This window comes from Tenrec ecaudatus, chromosome 5, assembly GCF_050624435.1.
Source record: "Tenrec ecaudatus isolate mTenEca1 chromosome 5, mTenEca1.hap1, whole genome shotgun sequence".
NCBI classification, from domain to species: Eukaryota; Metazoa; Chordata; class Mammalia; order Afrosoricida; family Tenrecidae; genus Tenrec; species Tenrec ecaudatus.
Genome location: NC_134534.1, coordinates 114,285,502 through 114,308,385, shown reverse-complemented (window position 1 = coordinate 114,308,385; position 22,884 = coordinate 114,285,502). Strand labels below are relative to the sequence as shown.

Sequence of the window (22,884 nt, the reverse complement as noted above, 5' to 3'; positions counted from 1 at the left end):
TGCTTCAGCAAAATATTAAGGCTAATGGACATATAGTAGGAAAGATAAGAACTCCCATTGGAATCATTGGTGTAACTGCAGGGCTGGACAGAAGACCAAGCATTTCAAAATGAGTGGTTTAGGAGAGACAAAAATGAAACAGAGACTATATCCTTTTTGATGCTCACAGTAATTTTTTTTTCTTTTTAACAGTTTTATTAGCACTTTATCCATATGTCATATAATTCCACCATTCAATCGTATCGAGAAGAGTTTTACAATTGTCATCATTTTTAATTTTTGAACATTTTCTTCTTCCTTGTCATCATTGTTATTCAAGCAATTATTTTTTTCTAATTGTGGCAAAAATATACACAACAGAACATTCTCCAGTTACACAATTAGACGTTTTGAAATTGGGGAATGTTCTATTGTGTATATTTTTGTCACAATGTTTTTAGAATCAGTGACTTTGCTAAAAAAAACAAAACATAATACAGGAAAGATTGCTATGGCAAGACCTCATTATGACCAATGGCCATCACAGTGCTGAAAACATAGTGGTCAATGAATAAATTTCCATGTCAGGCCTAAGGATCACATGCCTTAGGTTCCTCTGTAGCAGGAAGACAGCAAGACCTGTTGCTAGTGGGGGATGATTCCACTTCGATTGTTCCGCACTGTTTAGTATGGTAGCCACCAACCACATATTGATCATTTGAATGTGGATAAGCTAAATTAAGATATGTGGTATGTGCAGCAGATTTTGAAACTTGATATGCGTTAAATAATGTAAAATGTCTCATTATTAGTTTTATACTGGTTACATGTTAGACAGGATGGTTTTAAGAATATTAAAAAACCAAATTTTTACTTTTTAATGTGCTTACTAGAAAATTTAAAATTAGACACGGGGCTTGTATTTGTGGTTCAGATTATATTTCTACTGGACATTATTGTTCTGTAAAATCTAACTCACCCTTGGGAACATCAGAAAATATTTCTAAAATGCAAGATTGAAATAGAATTAAAGCAGATACCCTTCTCCTGAGGTGTTCCTAAAAAGTAATTAGCCAATGATTTAGATTAATGCTCACAATTCTGCATAATTGTTTTATTCCACAGGGTATTCCCTAAAGGAAAGTAGAAACTTATATCAAATTCTTACAAAAGTGAAATGTATAGATGCGAATTTCAATAAATTCAGAGATCGGAAGCGTTTGATAGAAATAAAATCTTAGAAACGAATGAATGTGCAATAGGCGGATCCAAATGTTCCTACAAATGTGAAAATCAAGTAAATAATTGTATGGTAATCATAATGTCCACAAACACATCAATAGTGCAGGTATCAACTCACTTCAGTATGTATAACTGTTATTATGTACCAAGTAACAGGATTAGACACAAGAGTCACACCAATGCTATCTTTATTTTCACAGGTGTGCTGATACTTAAGGCTCAGAATCCAACAAGTCAACTCCTCAGAGGGAAACAGGAGGCTGAGTTCTAATTCCCACACTTTAAAATACTTGTGATAGTTCCAGTGATAAAACTGCTGGTTTATGTTTGCATATTACATCTTTAGTATAAATGTTAGCTCTTCAGAAGACAGGAACGTAATTCATTGGTGACTGGTATGTTTGAGAAGCATTGGGTAAAATAAGTGACTCGGAAATTGAGATCAATGATGGACAACTGTAGTAGACATGCGGACTTTCCGTTGACTCCGCCCAATTTTATTAGATGTACATGTGCTCCTAGGATCATAGGCAGCACTCTTTGTGATCCACAAGGTTGTCACTGGCTAATATTTGGAAGTCGATTTCCAGGCCTTTCTTCCCAATATATCTAAACTAGAAGGTCTACTTTCATCTTTCTACTATGAATGGCCCTGCTGGTATATGAAATGGCAACTTCATAGCTTCCAGCACCACATCAAGAGCAAAAGCACCAACAGAAATGGGGAGCTCACTCAAGGAGATGGACCGACATAATGGCTACAACAATGGACTCAAGCATCACAAAGCTTCTGAAGATGGCATGGGACCGGGCAAAGCTTATTTTGTTCCATACGGGGTTACTGTGAGTGCAAGCCAAGCGTATGGCAAATAACAGCAACAGGAGCACAGCAGACTTGATTATGAGCGGGCTAGCTCTCATGTGAAAGCAAAATAAAAACAAAAAACACAACTACTTTTCTATCTAGAAAAGTGGAAAATAGATTATTCTAACTATGTTTGGTATCAGATGAGTCCTCATTAGAGTGAAATACTCTGTTTGGGTTTTAACTTCTCTGGAAACATGTGGATAAACTGGAGATAAGCCAGGAAATAAGGTCATCAACAAGATTAACAAGACAAAAAACAGATCCCTGACCAAAGGGTAAAAGTTGAAGTTACTGGGAAAGGGATATTGATAAAGCAATGTAATGAGGGACATACCTAACTCAAGGACAGAGTTATAATTATAAATATAAATAAATTAGAATATTACTCTTCATTCTACCACATTTAAACATTCCCCACCCCCACCCCACCACCCCACATGCTCATAAACATGGTGGGAGGAGGGACCTCAAAAAGTTAATGGAAAAATGGAATTAAAAGATAATGAATTTTTTCATGATCATCTTTGAAGCCCTTTCATACACACATGCACACACACAAGGCAGGAAGGAATGCACTGATATTAAAGAATGACCGATATCTATGAAACATAAAAACAATGTCTAGACAGTAAAAGGTAATTAAGCCTTTTTGTAAGTCACTATTAAAATTTCTATAATCCCCATTCCTAGAAACATGTTAAGAAAGAGTTCATAATCACTGTTTTCTGCAACATTGTATGCTGTTGGGATATGGATACTAGTTTTTTAAGACAACATTGGCAAATGTCTCTTTAAATACACTAAGCTTATCATCATTAATTTTCACTTTGGAAGGATAGGAATTGGGGAGGAAACACAGGAAGAGAGAGGAGTGGGAGGAGAACGTTACATTTCTTCAGGATGTGAGCACTGGTGTGATCGTCATCAAAAGGAAGTGGCCGTCCATCTTAGAAATAAACATGTCTGGGTAAGCGCTTGCATCAATGAGCTCCTGATGCTCTTTCTCATAATATTTTTATTGTTTCAGAATTGGACAGAATGAGCTTCCTTTTGAGCTCGTATCCTTTTCTCATGTCTTGGAAAAGTGGCCCTAGATGGTTCCTTTCCCACCGGTGGCCTCTTCTATAGCCTGCGGTCACCCTAAATAACTAGAACACAGACATGCCTCACCTGTCATGAAGGCGAGGCAACATGGCAGAAAACCAATAGGAATAATTGAACCCATAGTGTATTCCTTCTTGAGAAATATGAATATTGTGGAGAGATTGTGAGCCATATTTGGTGTGGAAGCAGAAACCAAACACTAAGGAGCCCCAGAGGCATCTATACTTCAGTGACAGAGAAAAGCTTCAGAGGGAGCTTCTGATATTTTCTGCTGAGAGAATAGCAAAGGACAATCATAAAAGGACATCACTTCATAACTGAGATTTTGGGTCCCATCTATTCCAGTCTCAATGAGGTCCAGGGACACTGTGGTTCCCATTTGAGTCAGTCATCTTTTGCTTTTATTTGGGTTACACATTGGCTTGCTCACCATAGGCAGCAGTTCAAAACTACCAGCTAGTGCACTGGGGAAGAATGAGGCTGTGCCTGCATCCTAGGTCCAGCGATGCCTGGAACTATTAACACTCTTTTGCCTTTTAGTATTTAAGCTAATATTTTCTTTTCTGCTTAAACCACTTTGAGAAGAAGGGAAGATGGTAGGCCACGTGAGCCGCACACTCTGAAGGCTCTTTTGAAAGGGGAGGATTTGGTGTCCAGGTAGTGGAGTGGAAGGAGTCTGGTGAGTGAAAGATCCCCCTGGGACAGCACCCCACCCCCACCCCATGCATCTGTCCTGAGCCGGGGCCTCGGTGATCCAGAATCCCATTCTTGGGATATCTCAGGTCATCAGGCTGCCGTCACCACAGCCGTGATCAGCTGTAGCCCCACTCCACCCCCAGAATGGGCCCGCATGCCCGGAGTTGCTTGGCTGCTCTAACAAGACACGAGCAGATGTGGCGGGACCCCTGAGAGCAGCTGCCCAGGTGTGGGACTCTACTAGGAGAGAAGTTTCCTTTTCCCCCCACAGTTCCCCTCGTCCCGTGTGGCAGCAATCTTCCCTTGAGCTCGGATCCCTCCCTCCATTCACCCAGGAACCCCGTAACTGACCTGCAATCTACCGGTGACTGCCTGGGTGACCTCCACAAGGGACGATCCACCCCCACTGCTGCCTGGGACCCCTCCACCAGCACCGCATTTGCCTGCCCGCTCACCCCCATCAGCTTAGCTACCGCTCTGCTCCCTGTCTGGGAGGCTTCGCTGTGTACTTCCTAAAGGCAAGAGCCGGCTGCTGCAGCCCACCCCGCTTCTACCCCCTGCGCTGCATTTCTGCTGGAGCCACTTCAGGCTGGGCGGCATCACTGCAGAGTCCTGTGCCTGCAGCCCGGAGCACTGAGCCTGCCCGCCCCAGCGCGTTCCTCCCAGTGCAGTGAGCTGCCGCCACAGGCCGGATGTTCCTGACTACTAATAAGGCCAACGACACGGCTTTGCATTCTCCACTGAGCCGGCTTTGTCTGCTCAGTGCACTGAGCAACTCCAAGTGCTGAGCCTGCCCGCCCCAGCGCATTCCTCCCAGTGCAGTGAACTGCCGCCATAGGCATTCCTCCTAGTGCAGAGGGCAGGCGCCATTGCCCTGTGGGTCTCGCTGGAACCGCTGCTGTCCGTTCCCAGCTCAGCCCACATCACCGTGGAGCCTGCACCGTACACAGGGCCAGCGGCTCAAAGGACAAGCATTCCTTCTGCCTGCTAAGGAGACTAGCGACACGGTTTTGCGGTCCCCGCAGCTTTCCAGCTGGCATAGGACGTGGGCGCTGCGGCCAGTGTCTCCCTCAGTACCCATTGCGCCCCCCTCCTTTTCTGGCCGGTGCAGGAGGTTCATTGCTGAGGTGCTTTTCCTGCCAGTGTAGCCTCTGCCTACTGGATTAACTCTACAGGCCTGCAGAGACCTGGGGAGTGCACGCGCGATCTAAAGATCATTTTCCCATCATATATCCTGGTTCCAGAGCCCCAGATCAGCACCACTCGCCATGGCAGCCAAGACTTTCCCACCTCCACCTTCTATTAGGCATCTCTAGAAATTGGAGGGAAAAGGAGGGCTGTAAATTTATATATTTTTTCATGCTGATTTTCCTTTTACTTTCTGTGTTTTTCTCTCTCTTTTTTCTTCCTCCTTTATCATTATTATTATTACTTCTTTTATGCTCCTCTTTTATAGGTTTTCCTTTTCTCTCTTTCCATTTTTTTTCTTTTTACCCTAAAATTATTTTAATTACACACACACCAAAAAAAAAAAAAAAAACGACTGCTAAGGGTGCCCTGACAGACCAGGTTAAAGCAGCCTTGGGGCACTGACTGAGGCTCCAGCCCCCACTCCACTCACTGAAACATCTCACCACTGCTGGCCACTAAGCCATCGGGAATTCTGCCTCCATGGCAGTCTAACCCATCTCTATTGTAGGTCATAGACAGCCCCCTGAAAGCATCTTTTATAGTAACACAGATAAGGGCCCCCTTGTCTCGCAGAAACACAGGGCCTATGAAAAGATCAAGGAAAAATCAACGGACCACATCACTCCCAACAACAAAACAAACAAAAAAACTGAGAGACAAAACATAGTAGCAGAGCTAATATCTCTCATAGAAGAATCAGATTCAGATCTGCCACAGAAGGAAATCTTCAGAAGTCTGCTTGCAGTAATACGGGAGCTGAGGGAAGCAACTCTGAATAAGGATGCAATGATGGGGGAGATGAAGTCCACAACAGAGGGGATGAAGTCCCCAATAGAGGGGATGAAGTCCACACACCAAAGGGAACTACAGGAGCTAACAGAAGAGGTAGAAAAAGTTACACATAAGATCACAGAATTTATGATTAGGCTTGAGGAGGTAGAGAACCATATCAGTGATCTTGAGGACACCCAAACAGACCCAAGTAAGTGGGAAAGACAGTCAGATAGGAAAATTAAAGAAGCAGAAGATAACCTGAGATCAATGACAGATGCTATGAAGAGGAATAATATTCAAATAATTGGTTTACCAGAGCACAACACACCACACAAGTCGACAGCCAAGATAGCAAAGGAATTTCTGAAAGAAAAATTTCCCACCCTAACGAGTGAGAACCAGGTGCTCATTCAGGAAACAGAAAGGATACCAGCTAGACTAGACCCCAAGAAGAACACATCAAGACATATAATAGTAAAAATATGCAACTTCGAGGAAAAAGAAAATTTTAGAGCAGCAAGAGAAAGGAAGACAGTCACATACAAAGGAGCGCAGGTGAGAGTATGATCAGAACTATCAGCAGATACCATGAAGAGGAGGAGAGAATGGAGCAAATTCTTAAGTGCACAGACAAAAATATGTTAAGAATAAAAGGCTGGCGGAAAGTATACCAAGCAAATGCCAACTTAAAAAAGCAGGGGTGGTTATTTTAATGTCCAACAAAATGGACCTCAAAGTTCAAACCATAAATGAGACAAGGAGGGAACACTACATAATGCTCAAAGGCTCAGTAAACCAAGAACCAGTTAGCAAATTGAATATTTACTCATGCAATAATGGTGCAGCAAATTTCAGCAAAGAAACTGTTAAAAAGATGAAAAAAGAAATCATGGATTCAACAGTCATAGTAGGTGACTTTAACACTCCTCTATCAGACAAGACAAAGACAGTTTATTGGGAAAGAAGCTCAATAGAGTCCACAGAGCTAAACAATGAAATTACGCAAAGGGGCCTGATAGACATTTATAGAGCTTTCCATCGAAATGTAAAAAAAAAAATTCACATTCTTCTCAAACCCACATGGATCATTTATAAAAAATAGACCACCTGCTGGGACACAAGTCAAGCCTGAGTAAATTCAAACACACAGATATTAATCAGATATCTTTCTAAATGCCATGCCATAACGCTGGAGATTAATAAGAGGTCATCCAGAAAAGCAAGGGCAACCAAGTGGAGGATGAACAACGATCTCCTGTGACATGAATGTGTACATGCCCAGATTAGAGAGGATATTAGGAAGCTTCTAGAAACTAATGAGAATGAGAATACAACGTATCTAAATTTATGGGATACTACGAAGGCAGTTATCTGAGGTAGCTTGCTATCATTAAATGCATATATGAAAAAGAAGAGAGGTTTATGACAGATACATTAATACAAAATCTCCAACAACTAGAACAGAGTCAGCAGAACAACCCCTCCAATAAAAAGAGAAAAGAAGTAATAAAAATCAGGGAAGAGTTAAACCAGTGGGAAGACAAGAGAATGATGCAAATGATAAATGCAGCTAAAAGCTGGTTCTATGAAAGGATCAACAGAATCGATAGACCACTGGGGAATCTGACCAAGGATAGAAAGGAGCAAACATCAATAGCTAGGATGAGGGATGAAACAGGGGCAATTACAACAGACCCCAATGAGATTAAAAGGACAATCACAAAGTGCTATGAAGGTCTGTATTCTAATGAATTCAGAAAAAATGGAAAACATGATAAATACTTGGAAAACAGCCCCTCCCTAGATTATCTCAGACAGATGTCAAGAAACTCAACAAACCCATAGCAAAAGAAGAAATTGAGTGGGTTATCAAGAAGCTAACAACAAAAAATCCCCGGGACAGATGGCCTCATCAAAGAATTCTACCAAGCATGTAGGGAAGAGTTGACACCAATCCTCCACAAAGTATTCCACAGCATAGAAATGGATGGCAAACTCCCAAACTCATGCTAGAAAGCCAACATAACTTTTATACCCAAACAGGGTAAAGACCCCACATGTATGCAGAATTACAGATCGATATCTCTAATGAACATCGATGCAAAAATCCTTAACAAAATATTGGCCAATAGAATACAAAAGTATATAAAACATATCATCCACCACAACCAGGTTGGGTTCATCCCAGGGATGCAGGGATGCTTTAACATCTGAAAATCCATCAACATTATATACCATATCAAGAAGAAAAAGGATAAAAAACATATGATAATATCCATAGATGCAGAAAAAGCATCTGAAAACATCCAACACCCATTCCTAATTAAGACACTCATGAAGATAGGATTGGAAGGTAAATTCCTCAAGCTGATACAAGCTATCTACGAAAGGCCAATGGCCAACATCATAGTTAATGGAGAAAAGACAAAAACTATTCCCGTGAAAAAGGGTACAAAACAAGGATGCCCCATGACTCCACTTCTATTCAATATCATTCTGGAGGTTCTGTCTAACAACATAAGACAGTGGAAGTACATCAGAGGGAACCAAATGGGAGAGCAGGAGGTGAAACTATTGCTATTTGCAGATGATATGATCCTGTACATTGAAATCCTCAAAAGCTCCACAACAGGAGTACTTACAGTGATTAGAGGAATATGGAAGAGTGGCAAGATACAAGATCAATAAACAGAAGTCAGTAGGTTTTCTATACACATTGGACAGGAACATGGAAGTGGAGATCAAGAAGGAAGTACCCTTCACAGTAGCTAAGAACAAACTGAAATACCTAGGAATATATTTAACCAAAAACAAAACAAAAAAAAAACCCCTAAAGACCTTTACAAGGAAAACTATAAGACCCTACTACAGGAAACCAAAAGTGACCTCCACAAATGGAAGAACATCCCCTGCTCATGAATTGGAAGGCTTAATATAGTAAAGATGACAATCTTACCTAAAGCACTTCGCAAGTTCAATGCTATACAGATTCAAATATCAACAACCTTCTTCAAAGAATTGGAAAAACTGATCACCAATTTCATATGGAGAGGGAAGAAACCCAGAATTAGCAGAGAACTCCTCAAGAAGAAGGACAAAGTGGAGGACTCGCCTTACCTGATTTTAATGCCTATTACACAGCTACAGTGGTCAAAACAGTGTGGTACTGGCACAATGACAGACACTCAGACCAGTGGGAAAGAATAGAAAGCCCAAGAGTAAAACCATCAGCATATAGACAACTGATCTTCGACAAGGGTCCCAAAACCATCAAGTGGGAAGCAAATGCCTTTTTAAATAAGTGGTGCTGGAAACAATGGATATCCACATATAGAAAAATGAAACAAGACATTCACCTCACCCCATGCACATGAATAAACTCAAGGTGGATTACAGACCTAGAAGTTAAACCCCAAACCATCAGGACCATCAAGGAGGGAATCGGGACTAACCTCAGAGCACTGGCCCAGGGAGCTCATAGGCTCACTGCAACAGGGAAGGGGACACACACAGGTGAACTGGAAATCGACAAATTGGATTTAATAAGAATGAAGCACCTGTGCACCTCGAAAGACTTCACAAAGAGGGTAAAAAGACAACCCACAGACTGGGAGAGGATTTTTAGTAATGACACATTGGACAAAGGGCTCATTACTAACATCTACAACACCATTATGACCTGCAAAAAGAGGAAAACAGTTAACCCCCTAAGGAAGTGGGCAAAAGAACCGAAAAGAACTTTCACTAGGGAGTATAACCATATGGCCAACAAGCATATGAGAAAGTGTTCCTGGTCATTAGCCATAAGAGAAATGCAAATTAAAACAACCATGAGATACCACCTAAAACCCCTGAGGCTAGCCCAAATCAGCAAATCAGAGAGCAACAAGTGTTGGAGGGGCTGTGGTGAAGTAGGAACCCTCCTCCACTGCTGGTGGTCATGTAAATTTGTACAGCCACTGTGGAAAGCAATCTGGAGATACTTAAAGAAAATGGAAATTGATCTACTTTATGACCCCGTCATCTCTCTACTGGGTATATACCCAGAGGAGGTAACAAATAAAGCACGACCAGTCATCTGCGCTCCAATATTTATTACGGCTCAATTCACAATCACAAAGACTTGGAAACAGCCTAAGTTTCCATCGATAGACGAATGGATTAGTAAACTCTGGCACATACACACAGCGGAGTACTATGGAGAACTGAAAAGCGTGGACAATCACATGAAACACATCATTTCATGTTAAGAGTTGGAAGGAATCATGTTAAGCGAGGTAAGCAAATCTCAAAAGGACACGTGTAACATGAGTCTCCTGAGGTAAGTACAATCAGCACAGCCAGAAAGAAGAATAGACACTTATCTCGCAATAAATGGGTGGAAGCACAGGCAGTTGGGGGGAGGGTAGACCTCACCAAGAGAGGTACATGTGAGTCCAACATAAAGAAGGGGAAAGAGGGAAGGAGGAGGGAGAAATGGGATGGGGAGAAACTGAGATGATGACATGGGGGGAACATGCCACTAATCTACCCAGGGGGAGAATATGTGTTATGTCCCCACAGAACTGGAATGTGCATACAGACCCCACCATGGTGTGCCAAACCAGGAGGGCAACATAACTCGTGGAGGAATCCATAAAAAGACTGGATTATATGCCCAGCCCCAACCAGAATCAGCGTGACCTTCACCACGGAAGGGAGTGCCACAAAAAATGAAAATAGACCGTCTGGTGAGGGAAAGGAACTGACCTACCATACCCAGAAGGAAGCAAATGAAGGGGGAGGAAGGGAGTGGAGCACACCAGCGCCCACCAAGCTCAGAAGACAATAACCCTGCTCGGCGTGGCCAAAGCACAGAGAAGACCATATGGCTAGCCCCACTGCGAGATGTGACATACTGCACAGACCCATGGCCCTACACGGGCCAACACTGGAGACACGGTGTGGGATGTGTGACCGACCTGACGCCACCACACTGAGGCCAAACACTAGGGGCGTGAAATAGAGTGGCAGGGGGAGCAGAGCAAGGAGGTTCTGAGGAGTATCAAGGATTTTGGTCCAGGGCATGGCACCCCATCAGACTCGTCCCCAAAACACCCCTAAAAGTCAACAAATAGACCTTGAACTATTAACAGGCTTTTTTCCCCTTCTTTTAGATTTTGTATGTCAGTGGCTTTTTTGTTTGTTAGTTTTTTGGTGTTTCTGCGTCATCGTCTTGTTTTTGTGCCACTTTGTTCGGTGCTGTGGAGGCCATCTGCAATTTTATGTGCATATTATTATCTCTGCAGGTCTCTCTAGATAAGATAGGCTGGATAAACAATGTGGAGAAGAAAACAACAGGACCAGAGTGAGAGGTGGGGGAAGGGAGAGGTGTTGGCCAACCAAGGGACAAGGAAATGAGTGATTCAAAACCAGTGGCAGGGAGGGAGTGGGACGACTGAGAGGGAGTGATCAAGGGCAATGTAACTGAGAGGAATTACCAAAACCCAAATAAAGGTTGAGCATGGTAGTGGGACAAGAGGAAAGCAAAAAGAAATAGAGGAAAGAAGTAGGAGGCAAAGGGCATACATAGAGGCCTAAATATAAGCATGTACATATGTAAATATATTTATGCTTATGGGAGAAATATATCTATGTGTATATATTTATAGGTTAAATAGTAGGGTAGCAGATGGACATTGGGCCTCCACTCACGTACTCCCTCAATACAAGAACACTTTCCTCAACTAAACAGACATTCCATGATACCCACCTTCCTGATATGATCGCTGAAGACAAACATGTGCATAAGCAAATGTGGTGAAAAAAAGCTGATGGTGCCGACTTATCAAAAGATAGCCTTAAAGGGGTCTTAAAGGCTTGAAGATGAACAAGTGGCCATCTAGCTCAGAAGCAACAAAGCCCACATGGAAGAAGCACACCAGCCTGTGTGATCACGATGTGTTGAAGGGATCAGGTATCAAGAACCAAAGAACAAAAAAATTATACCATCGTGAATGAGGGGGAGTGTGAGATGGGAACCCAATGTCCATCTGTAGACAACTGGACATCCCTTGCAGAGGGATAAAGGGGAGATTAGTCACTCAGGGTGTAGTATGGCATTGATGAAATACACAACTTTCCTCTAGTTCTTAAATGCTGCCCCTACTGCACTATCATGATCCCAATTCTACCTTACAAATCTGGCTAGATAAGAGGATGTACATTGGTACAGACAGGAACTGGAAACACAGGGAATCCAGGACAGATGATTCCCTTCAGGACCAGAGGTGAGAGTGGTGATACTGGGAAGGTGTAAGGAAGGTGGGGTGGAAAGGAGGAACTGATTACAAGGATGTACCTATAACCTCCTCCCTGGGGGATGGACAACAGAAAAGTGGGGGAAAGGAGACATCTGGCAGTGTAAGATATGATAAAATAATAATTTATAAATTATCAAGGGTTCATGATGGAAGGGGGAGCGGGGAGGAGAGGGGGAAGAAAGAAAAACGAGGAGCTGATTCCAGGAGCCCAAGCAGAAAGCCAATGTTTTGAGAACAATGAGGGCAGTGAATGTATAAATGTGCTTGACACAATTGATGTATGTATGGATTGTGATAACAGTTGTATGAGCCTCAATAAAGTGATAAACAAAAAAACAATTTTAGTTGGGTTTCCAAGAAACTTCACATTGTGCTTCTAGTAAAGGTTGATAATGATGTATTGGTTATGTCCCTTGTGAAGACATTCCCTTGGAAAACGTTCAAGCTGAATTCCAGTTTTTCCTATTTGTACCTTTTATATTAAATTCATATTTAATTTTGATACTATGAAAATGTTTCTCATCTTTGTAAACATAGGAGAATGATTAATATACTCCTTTATATTATCTAAAAAGTGTCATTGTATTGAACTTTTTAATTTCAATTTACCTGGCCACATTTAAAATATAACGTAGAATAAGCATTAGACTCTGATTAGGAGATTAGTTTTAGTCCTAGGTCTGATATTAAATGGCTTTATTCAATTTAAATGTCCTTGAATGAGTCATTTATCTTTTCTGGAGTCCTCTTTTTCTCATTGGTAAAGTGTGGGATTAAGCTAGATAATATCAATAATTTATGTATGCATATATCTGCATAGTGATTTAGTTATGAATTTTCTTTTTAGTACATTATTCTATACATATCTTCATTGTCCCTTTCAGCTATAAAATCCTATGATTACCAATAGCTCCCCAAATCCTTTTCTTTCTAGAAACACCAACTGCCAACACTTGATTGTGTTAAAAGATTGGCTCACCCATCCATCCAATCCTCCATCTCTCATTCCATCCACCCACCTACACACACATCCATTCACTCAACAAGCATTTACTATACGGCACTACCTACATGTTTGGGTAAGCTTTGGTGTTGAAAACAGTTAGTTGCTTAACTGTTAATCAAAAGTTTGACGGTTTGAATTTACCCTACTGATCTGATCCCAAACATATTGCAGCCCAGAGAATCCTATCAGGCAGTTATACTCTGTAGCTTTGGGCTTCTCTCTATAAAATTGACCAAAGAGACCCTAACAACTGCTCTTACATATGCAGCAGCAGCAGTAGTTCAATGGCAGAACATTTGCCTTCCATATGGGGGACCTGAGGTCAAAGCACCTCCGGTGCAGTCCCCATCTACCTGTAGATCGGCATTGCATGTTGCTGTGATGCTGAGCAGATCGCACAGAACTCCCAGACGAAAATTCCCTTGAAAGGAAGACCTGGACACCTGCTTTGAAAATTAGCCAATGAAACCTCTAGGAGTCACCACCGATTGATCAACAACCATGTTTCCGCATTGTGCAAAGAGGGTTTATGAGTCAGAACTTGTATGCCTGACAGCAGAAAATGATATATTTGGAAATGTAGTAAAAATCATGCTTGCAACCTTTAATAGTGTGTCACTCTATGGAACTCTGGAGGGGCTCTTGGGGTCATGCCTAGAGCTGCTGGCTGAGAGTATGCTCGGTCACACCTACCAGCTGCTCTAAAGGAGGAAGATGAGGCTATCTGCTCTCTTACAGATGTTCAGGATCAGAAACCCCGAAGGGCAGTTCAACCCTATCTTATAAAGTCGCTATGTGTGGTTAGTGACTCGATGACAGTGGGTTTTAATGAGTCTTGGTGTCACTGCCCATAGGCTAGTCAATGGACAGCTAACCATAAGAATATGCCACTCTGACAGAGACAGACGTTCACATAACTCATTAAAATTATCTATATATACAGTTTAAAAAAACATGACAAATACTATAAAGGATAGACACTGATGACATCATGCCTAAGGAAATGAGGATCTAGATAGGGGAGGAGAAAGAAGGGCATTTCCAAAAAAAGGGACAGCTTGAACTAAGAGGTGGAAAACAACAGGTCCAGGCAGGGGCCATTTGAGGCTCAGAAATGTCAACAGTGTCTTGGGTAGTAATTTGAAGCTGCCTCACAGTAATGTGTCTGAGGATGTATCAATTAACTTTTGGTGTAGAAAATCATCTCTATTTCCTTTGTTGACAAGTAGGAATTCAGTAACATACAACGCAAAAATTCTAAATCAAATCATAAAGAAAGTGTTGGGATGAACTCGGATTTCATCATTCCTTATTTCACCAGGTTTTCTTCCTGTCCAGTCTCCTGATGCCCTTTCACTTACTCCTCCCAGAAGTCCCCCCAATCACAGGGTTTTGACTTTCTCTTCTATTAAACATGAGCCCTGAGTGATAATATGTGTGTATATGTACACATACATATATGTAGATATGTGTGTATAGGCATACACGCACAGGACTTCTATGACCTCTTTAGCAACAAAGGTCTGAAGATCTACTTCCTAAAATCCTCCACTGGAAACTGTGGATCAAAGGGGCCCTGTCTCTAGTCTGATCAGGGCCTAGTGCAGGAGCTGACTGTGCATTTGGGTCAAGGGTGATTCACTGTAACAGCAAGGTGTTTTTAGTGTTCCACATTAAGTTTCTAAAAATCATATGAGTTATTGAGCAGAAGTGAGGGTGGAGCAAACATGAATCCTACAAAGAACATTTGTAGTTATATTTTTAAGAAAACTCAAATCAGCATGAATTCATAGAACAAGGAGCTATAGTAGGAGCCATTTCTATTGAAATGCGGCCTGGATAGAGCCCCAAACTGAATGCATCCAGGGCTTATGCAGGGAAACTTCAATGAAGCGTTTCCTTGGCAATTGAGTTACTTAAAGGTAAAGCAACTCAGTTTGATCAAAGACTGGTTTCTTGGTTCTTACAGTCCCTACATAACTTTCTCAATCATAATGCTCTGTGAAGTAGAAAATATAGTTCATAAATTCATTTCATTGGGGAAAAATATCAAGGTAATTAGAAAACATCAAGAAAAGGGCAATTCATTTGGATCAAGAGAAACAGACACACAATTGAGAGAAACACATTCAGCCCCAAATATGCCCTTGCATCCTGAATGAGAACAGATTCTATCCCACACCAGTTCCGGAGAGCCCCAAAGTTCTTGAATCACTGAAGGAGTGACACTAGAATTTCCAGGCACCTGACATCTGTCAGTCTAAACTTGAAATTGTGGATTTCAAACTGGAGTCGGCTCCTTCTGGGGAAGGGAAAAAGACAATAGCTGCTGTTTCTTAGCATGCATAATCCAGACTGCAGGGGTTGCTAAGCAACAAGCAGAGAGGCTGTCAAACATCCCTACTGTCTCCACTGGGGGAGGAGCATCCCAGCAGCCACTGCATAGAGGTGAGAGTTTATGCTGCCCCTAGATGCGGCATTCAGAATGGTTGATTCCTGAAAGATGCTTTTACTGCGACCAGGGCTACACTGTAGACATTTCCCCCTGAGGTGCATTAAGATAGTCTTTGTTTGACTGTACTTCCCATTGTCCAGTAGTCATATAAATAAATAGGCAGGGCAAGCTAACAAGAGACCAGAAACTCAAACTCACTTCCACTGAGTCTATTCTGACTCATAGTGATCCTAAGGGACCGAGTAGAACTGGCACTTTGGGTTTCTAAAACGTAAATCTTTACAGGAGCAGAAAGCCTCGTCTTTCTCCCACAGAGTACCTGGGGGGTTTGAAATGCCAACATATGGCTCACAGCCCAAAACACAACTTGATACAGTATTCTGATTCCATCCAACCCTTATACGGCTGAAGCTTCTGGTACCCAGGAGGTTACAAAAGGGGCCCTCTCTGATGCTTGAAATCCTTCTAGAGTATAAGCAAAACCTCAGGGTTCAACAAAAATTAACATGCAAGGTCACTGATATTACTCTGTGGCCATGACATTAGAATAAACTTTCAGGCTGCAGGCACTTTGTCTTCTTTATTCAAAATAACACTTGCACTTGAATTTTAACAAGGGTTCTGGCAAAGAGACAGTATTAGGATTTGACAAAGAACCAAATTCTTCTTTAATACTTTTAGTCAGACTGATAAAAGGACAAACCCTCATCAAAGATCACTAGTTAGAAAATATTTACACAGCAGAGATGTTGCTGGTACAAACTGTTAATGAGTTCTGCTGTTAACTGAAAGGTTGGAGCAAATCAAGTCACCCAGAAGCACCTCGATCGAAAGGCCTGGTGATTTACTTCTGGAAAACCTGCCAGTGGAAGGCTCAAGGAGTACAAGTGTGCTCTGACGCCCAAACACTGGCATAAGTCCCAGGCAACTAACTTGATAGCAATTGGTTCGGAGTTTTGGTATTTGACAAAGCTCAGTAGTCTTGCACTGTGATGCGGGGGATAATACTGAAATTACCATGCATTTCTAAGAGGACAAGCCAATCTCTCTTGGAAGAAGTATGCCCAGAGTGCTACTTAGAGGCAGGAATGTCAAGACTTCACCTCACGTACTTTGAACATGCTGTCAGGGAAGACTAGTCCCTGGGGAAAGACATCATTCTGGGTAAAGTGAAGGGGAAAAAAGAGGAAGGTGCTCAATGAGATGGATAGACACGGTGGTTCCAACAATGGGCTCAGGCATACAAACAATTGTAAGGATGGCCATTGTTTCGTTCTGTTGTGCATGAGGTTGCTATGGATTGGAACCAACTTAATATCACCTAGAAGAACAACAACAATGGTCTGGGTCTAGTTCAGAGGTTGAATAAGGGCAATGATTAGAATTTAAACCAGAGAGGGGCCCAATCAACAATGGAGAAGGGAGATGCCCTCCAACAGATGAGCATCGTGGGGAAGGCCACTGGAAGGGCATATATTATCTTCCATGGCCAGTCCAGCTACCTGTGGCTAAACATGACTGTCTACCTGCTAACCTTTCAGGGTTACTAGTAGTGTTTTAGCCCTGACATCCTGCTTGAGCACCTATTTATTTTATTTGTTTATTTATTATTTTTTACTTTAATAAATCATTTTATTGGGGGCTCCTACAGATCTTTTAACAATCCATACATCAATTGTGTCAAGCACATTTGTACATATGTTGCCATCATCATTTCCGAAACATTTTCTTTCAACTTGAGCTCTTGGTATTAGCTCCTCTTTTTCCCCTCCCTCCAGCAACCTCCCACCCTCGTGAACCTTTGAAAATTTATAAATTATTTTTATTTCCCTATTTTATACCATCCACTGTCTCCATTCGCTGACATTTTCATTGTTTGTACCTGACCCTGGGGGCGGGAGGGAGGATTGTATGTTGGTCATTGTGATCAGTTCCCCCTTTCTCCCATTTCTACCCCCACCTTTCCCTTATCCTCTTGGTATCACTACTCCCATTGCAGTTCATGAGGGGGCTATCTGTCCTGGATTCCATATATCGAGAGCTCTTATCTGTACCAGTGTACATGCTCTAGTATAGCCAGATTTGTAAGAGAGAACTAGGGTCACAATAGTGGGGGAAGGAAACATGAAAGTACTAAAGGAATTTTCTGTGTTTGTCGGTTCTATACTGTTGCCTGTGTGGCTCAGTCCCTTCCTTGTAACCCTTCTGCGAGGGGATTTCCAATTGGCTACAGATGGGCTTTGGGTTTCCATTCTGATTCCCCTCATTCACATCAAAATGGCTGTTTGTTTTGGGTCTTCTGATGCCCAATACCTGGTGTGCTTCTTCCATGTGGGCTTTGTTGCTCCACTGCTAGATGGTCACTTGTTTACCTTCAAGCCTTTAAGACCCCAGATGCTATATTTTGTAATAGCCCAGCACCATGAGCTTTCTTTACCACATCAGCTTATGCACCCATTGTTTCTTCAGTGATCATGTCAGGAAGGTGAGCATCACAGAGTGCCAGGTTATTTGAACAACGTGTTCTTGCATTGAAGGAGGATGTGAGTAGAGTCCCAATGTCTGTATATGTACGTAAACCTGTGTCCTTATCATTATGTATTAAGATATGTACATGCCTATGTTTATAGCTCTATAAATGTCTTCTGCCTCCTAGTTCTTTCCTCTATTTCCTTTTACTTTGAGCACCTATTTGGAAGACAACGTATGTAATATATGTGCTGAGGATGACCACATTTAGTTATTTAATTTTCTTGGGACCCCTAAAATGTACAATGAAGTAGAGACAGCAGAAGGAATGATAGTAGACTGAATCACTGCCTGCCTGTCCATTTGCCATACTGTGGTGGCTTGCATGTTCCTATGATTCAGGAAGTGAATGACAGCAGTATTTGACCTACTAGTAGGATTGACAGGATTCAGCAGAGCTTCCAGACTAATACAGAATGTGGGTGGGGGGTGGGGGAGTCTACTGATCTGCTACTGAACTTAGCTAATGAAAACTAGATGGATCACAAGACTAATTTTCAAGATGGTGCTAGAAGTTGAGTCTCTTAGGTTGGAAGGCACTGGAAGTACACGGTGGCCATAACAACATAGGTGGGCATAACAAAGCTCACGGAGATAGGGCAACATTCTTTTCTGTCATGTGCGAGTTGGAGCTGACTCCATAGAAATGAACAACAACAATAAGATGAAAGGCAATCCCCACGGAGAACATTTTTCACCCCTCTCTCTATAGAGGACTGATTTCTCCCAGCCATTTCTGTGCTGTTGCCTAGTATTCCCTAATCTCCCATGATTTTCTCCCGTTCAGAATTTCTCTCCTTGTAACACTGTGAAATGAGTCTAAAGTCTGAAGGTGTGACTTCACTGCCTGGATGGCCCCTGAGTGGTAGTGGAAAGTGGGGCCCAGAGCATGAAACCTGTGTTTACGTTACGATTGGAGTCCCTGCTTGTGAAGTGGTTAAAATGCTCGGCTGCTAACAGGAAGGTGGTCAGCTTCAATTCACCCTTCGGAGAAAGACCTGGTGATCTACTATTGTAAAAGCGATCATGAAAAACCCTCGGAGTCTAGTTCTACTCTTGACAGAGAGTGCCTGGTGGATTTATCATTCCAAAGAATGCCCCAGTTGCACCAATCTCCCAGTCTATGCATCTAAAAATAGAGAAGAACCCTTTCATGTCATTGTCAAAAAAAAAAAAAAAAAGAGAGAGAGAGAGAGAGAAGAAGAAAAAAAAAAAGGAAAAGGCTTCAGACAGAATCCTGCCAAATGTCTGAACATTGTGTGTTAAAAAAAACCTTTCTGAGTAAGTTGAAATTGAAACAAAGCAGCAGCCACAATTCCAACATCCTCAGTCTCTCTGCAGGATTTGAACTTCAGAACACCTGCTCCACTCAACTGTTAATCCTCGAGTCTCTACAGAGCTCTCTCTCTTTCTCCCTAACCCCCGCCCCCCCCCCCGCCCACCCCTCCCCGGTCCACCCTTCCCTGCCCACCCCTCCCCCGCCCCCCCTTAGCCTCACTCACTTCACCCCACCTGCCCATCTTGGTGAGATGCTGCTAATTGATAGTTATCAAATGTATATTTCCTAGAAGAGTTGGTCTTTCGTCACCCCAAAGTGCAGTTTTTAATAAGCTGGGAGTTGAGGGCTATCCCTACCATCCAGATCTATGACTTTTGATGATAAGAAAATGCATTATTTTTTTCTACTTTAACAAATGTAACAGAAACTATCTTTAGTCTACAGGATAGGGATGTTCAAGAGCAGGCACACATCTCTCTTCAGTTATCTATTTCATAGAAAATGAGGCAGAGTATAACAGTAGCATAACATATACTGGATGCTATAAAAAGAAAGAAAGAAAATTCACCCGGGTAGTGAAAATACCATTCATACAACTATTGTGTGCTTGGCAGAAACAAAGCAAAACCCAACTTGTGTCCATAATCATCTTTATAGCCAAGAAATTATACATTATTTCAATTTAAGGATTGTCCTGTTCCTATCAGCTTATACTCAAATAATTTTATAAATGTACACCTCTCTTAAGGATCTTGTATATATTATCCAATGCTTTGATGCCTTGTTTTTATCTTGACAATATATTTTTAAAATATCGACTGAGAGGAAACCCTTGGGCTGTTCTTGTGAATGTGTTTTAGAGGGCTCGGTGGAAGCTATACTTCTTTTAATAATGTTTATCTCAACAGCGAGCAGGTCTCCTGTTTGAGTTTATAGAGAATGACTATGATAAAAGATTTCATTTGATTAGAATATTGTGTTTCAGAGGGATGGAGAAAAAAAAAAAACCCAGTCCCGAGAGAAGGACATCATGCTTGGTACAGCAGCGAACAAGACGAAGACCTTCAACAAAATAGGTTGCCACCATGGCTGCATTAATGAGATCGAACATAAGAACAATTGTGAGGAGGGCACGGGGCCGGCGGTGTTCTGTTCTGTGTACACCGGGTTGCTGTGAGTCAGAACTGCTCCATAGCTCCTCACAGCCACAGGGGCGGTGAGAGGTGCCGTGGTGGGCTGCTAATGGCTGGCAGTCAGGAGTTTGAACCCACCATCCACTCCAAGGAAGAAACATGATGTGCCTGCTGCCCTGAAGATTCGCAGCCTTGGACACCCTAAAACGCACTTCTACTCTGTTGCAAAGAGTCAGAATGGTTTTTTCAGCAGCAGACTTGGTCTTTTAGAGGGATTGTGAGGTTCCTGGGTGATGGAAAATTTCAATGTGCTCAGCTGCTAAGGTTCAAGTTCACTCAGGAGCACCTCATGATCTGAAAAATTTCAGCCACTGAAAACTGTATAGAATCTAGTTCTACTCTGGTCCACATGGTTAGGTTAGTTAGGGATGATGGAGTACATACAGGATGCCATCCCACCTGGGTTTGTCACAGCTCTTGCTGAAGTCATGCTATGATCTATAAACTCCTAGCGCCCAGGGCACATTAGGGAGGAACAAGATTAGGTGTAATGGAAAATGAACTCAGTGGAACAGAGGCTAAGAAGGGAGGTGACACAACCTTAAACATGAGACTCATCCTGCCAAGTTTGGCCAAACCTTCTGGAGGCACTAAAAAAACTGAAGAGACCAGTCTGAGTCTCTAAGACCCAGCAACCACTCAGCTGAATTGCACTTGACCCCAGTCCCTTCCCTCAGTATAGTCAGCATGGGCTCCTCAGAGGCTTTTTGCAATCAGCAGTCACTTACCCTTAAATAGTTGGATGTGCCCCACATGACATTTAGTTCAAGCAACCTGAACACAGGCACCACAGCAGACATAATGTACTCCCAAATGGGCCATTACAAAGGAATAAATAAGCAAAACTTCCACTTATTAGCGTGGCTAGGAATAATGAGACAAGCTGGAGTTCTCGCTTACCTTCACCGCCACCAGGAGCTTTTCCTGCTCTGGACAGAGGTTATAGCATTCAGCTAGGAAAACTTTTCCAAAGGCTCCTTCACCTAGCTCCCTTTTCAGGACAATGTTATGACGCTTGATGTGCTGAACAACTGTAAAACAAAGCAGAATGAACACTGAAGGTGAAACGTAGTGGCCAAAGTAGAGGGTTTGCATCCGGAGCTCTTTGGCCTAAGGTGTCTCCTCTGCACAGTGAATGCAAAGAGATTCTTACTGTCTAGCCTCACCACTTGCCCCAAATGGCCAGAAGGGGATTCCATTGGCTTACCCTACAGAAACACAATGATCACTTTTGATGTAAGGAGAGTACCTTAGAAGCAACCGTGTGTTTTTTTAATTTTGATTGTTAATTGTATGCACTTCCTACTTATCTCCCAATGATCACCTCTATCCTGACTTTTGTGTTAATTTCCTCTATGGGTTTGCTATGATTGCTTCAATCCCTAAACCAGTGATTATTCTCTTTTTCATGTTTTAATCTATGTAAATGGAATTGCACTATGTGTATTTTTCCATATCCTGCATATCGTTCATTCAGCAATGTTTTGGCAATTAAATCAAATTGTGTGTGAAGCTGTAATTCTTTCATTTTTACTGCTTTATAATATTCTGTGGAAAGGTTATACCACTGTTTATCAATTCTGTTTTGATGGATATTTCATATAGTTCCTTTATAGATAGACCTTTATAATAAATGCAAAGGATTTTTTTAATTGGACTTTTTCCCCTGATAATTCATATGGTTTGCAGCTATGAATGCCTCCAGAATGCTCAGGGAACTCAAAGTAATAAAAATCAAAAGGTCTTTTTATGTGCAACAGTATTAATGAATAGAGTAACACACATCAATTTATCATGGCTTAGCAGCATCACTTGAATTTAAGAGGAAAAAAATGTGTTCACTAGGTAGAGTTCCCATATAAAGAACATGACTATAATTCTAGCAGAGAATTAGCTCCCTTATTTAAACCTAATATTTAATTCCCTGGTTGTCACATGTTCACTGCTAATTAAAATGCCACTTGATTTACTTCACATTACAACCAGAACAAGTCAAGTTTTTAACATTAAATTTTTTAATTTAAATATTCATACTTCTTTTAAAAATATTTCAAGAAGCGTGGAAACATTGGTTAAAAATAAGTTTTTTAAACTGTAGCTAGAATTACCATTTCATCATCTTCAAAATTCAGGGTGACTAGACCAGTGTTTTCCTATTGACTTTGAAACCAGTAAAAGTACCTTTTTATAGGCTGGAAGATTAACAAGGGGCCATCTAACTGAGAAACAACAAAGCCAACATGGAAGAAGCACACAAACCTGTGAG

The 22,884-nt window shown here is 41.8% G+C and overlaps 1 protein-coding gene across 1 annotated transcript in view; it reads right to left on the bottom strand.

Annotated features, from left to right (window-relative positions):
- Window positions 1–22,884, bottom strand: part of NTRK2 (neurotrophic receptor tyrosine kinase 2) — a 494,743-nt gene that overhangs the window by 125,844 nt on the left and 346,015 nt on the right. Inside the window, exon 15 of the mRNA XM_075549850.1 lies at window positions 21,519–21,649. Coding sequence (XP_075405965.1) covers window positions 21,519–21,649 — 131 coding nt within the window. The remainder of the gene's footprint in view (window positions 1–21,518; window positions 21,650–22,884) is intronic.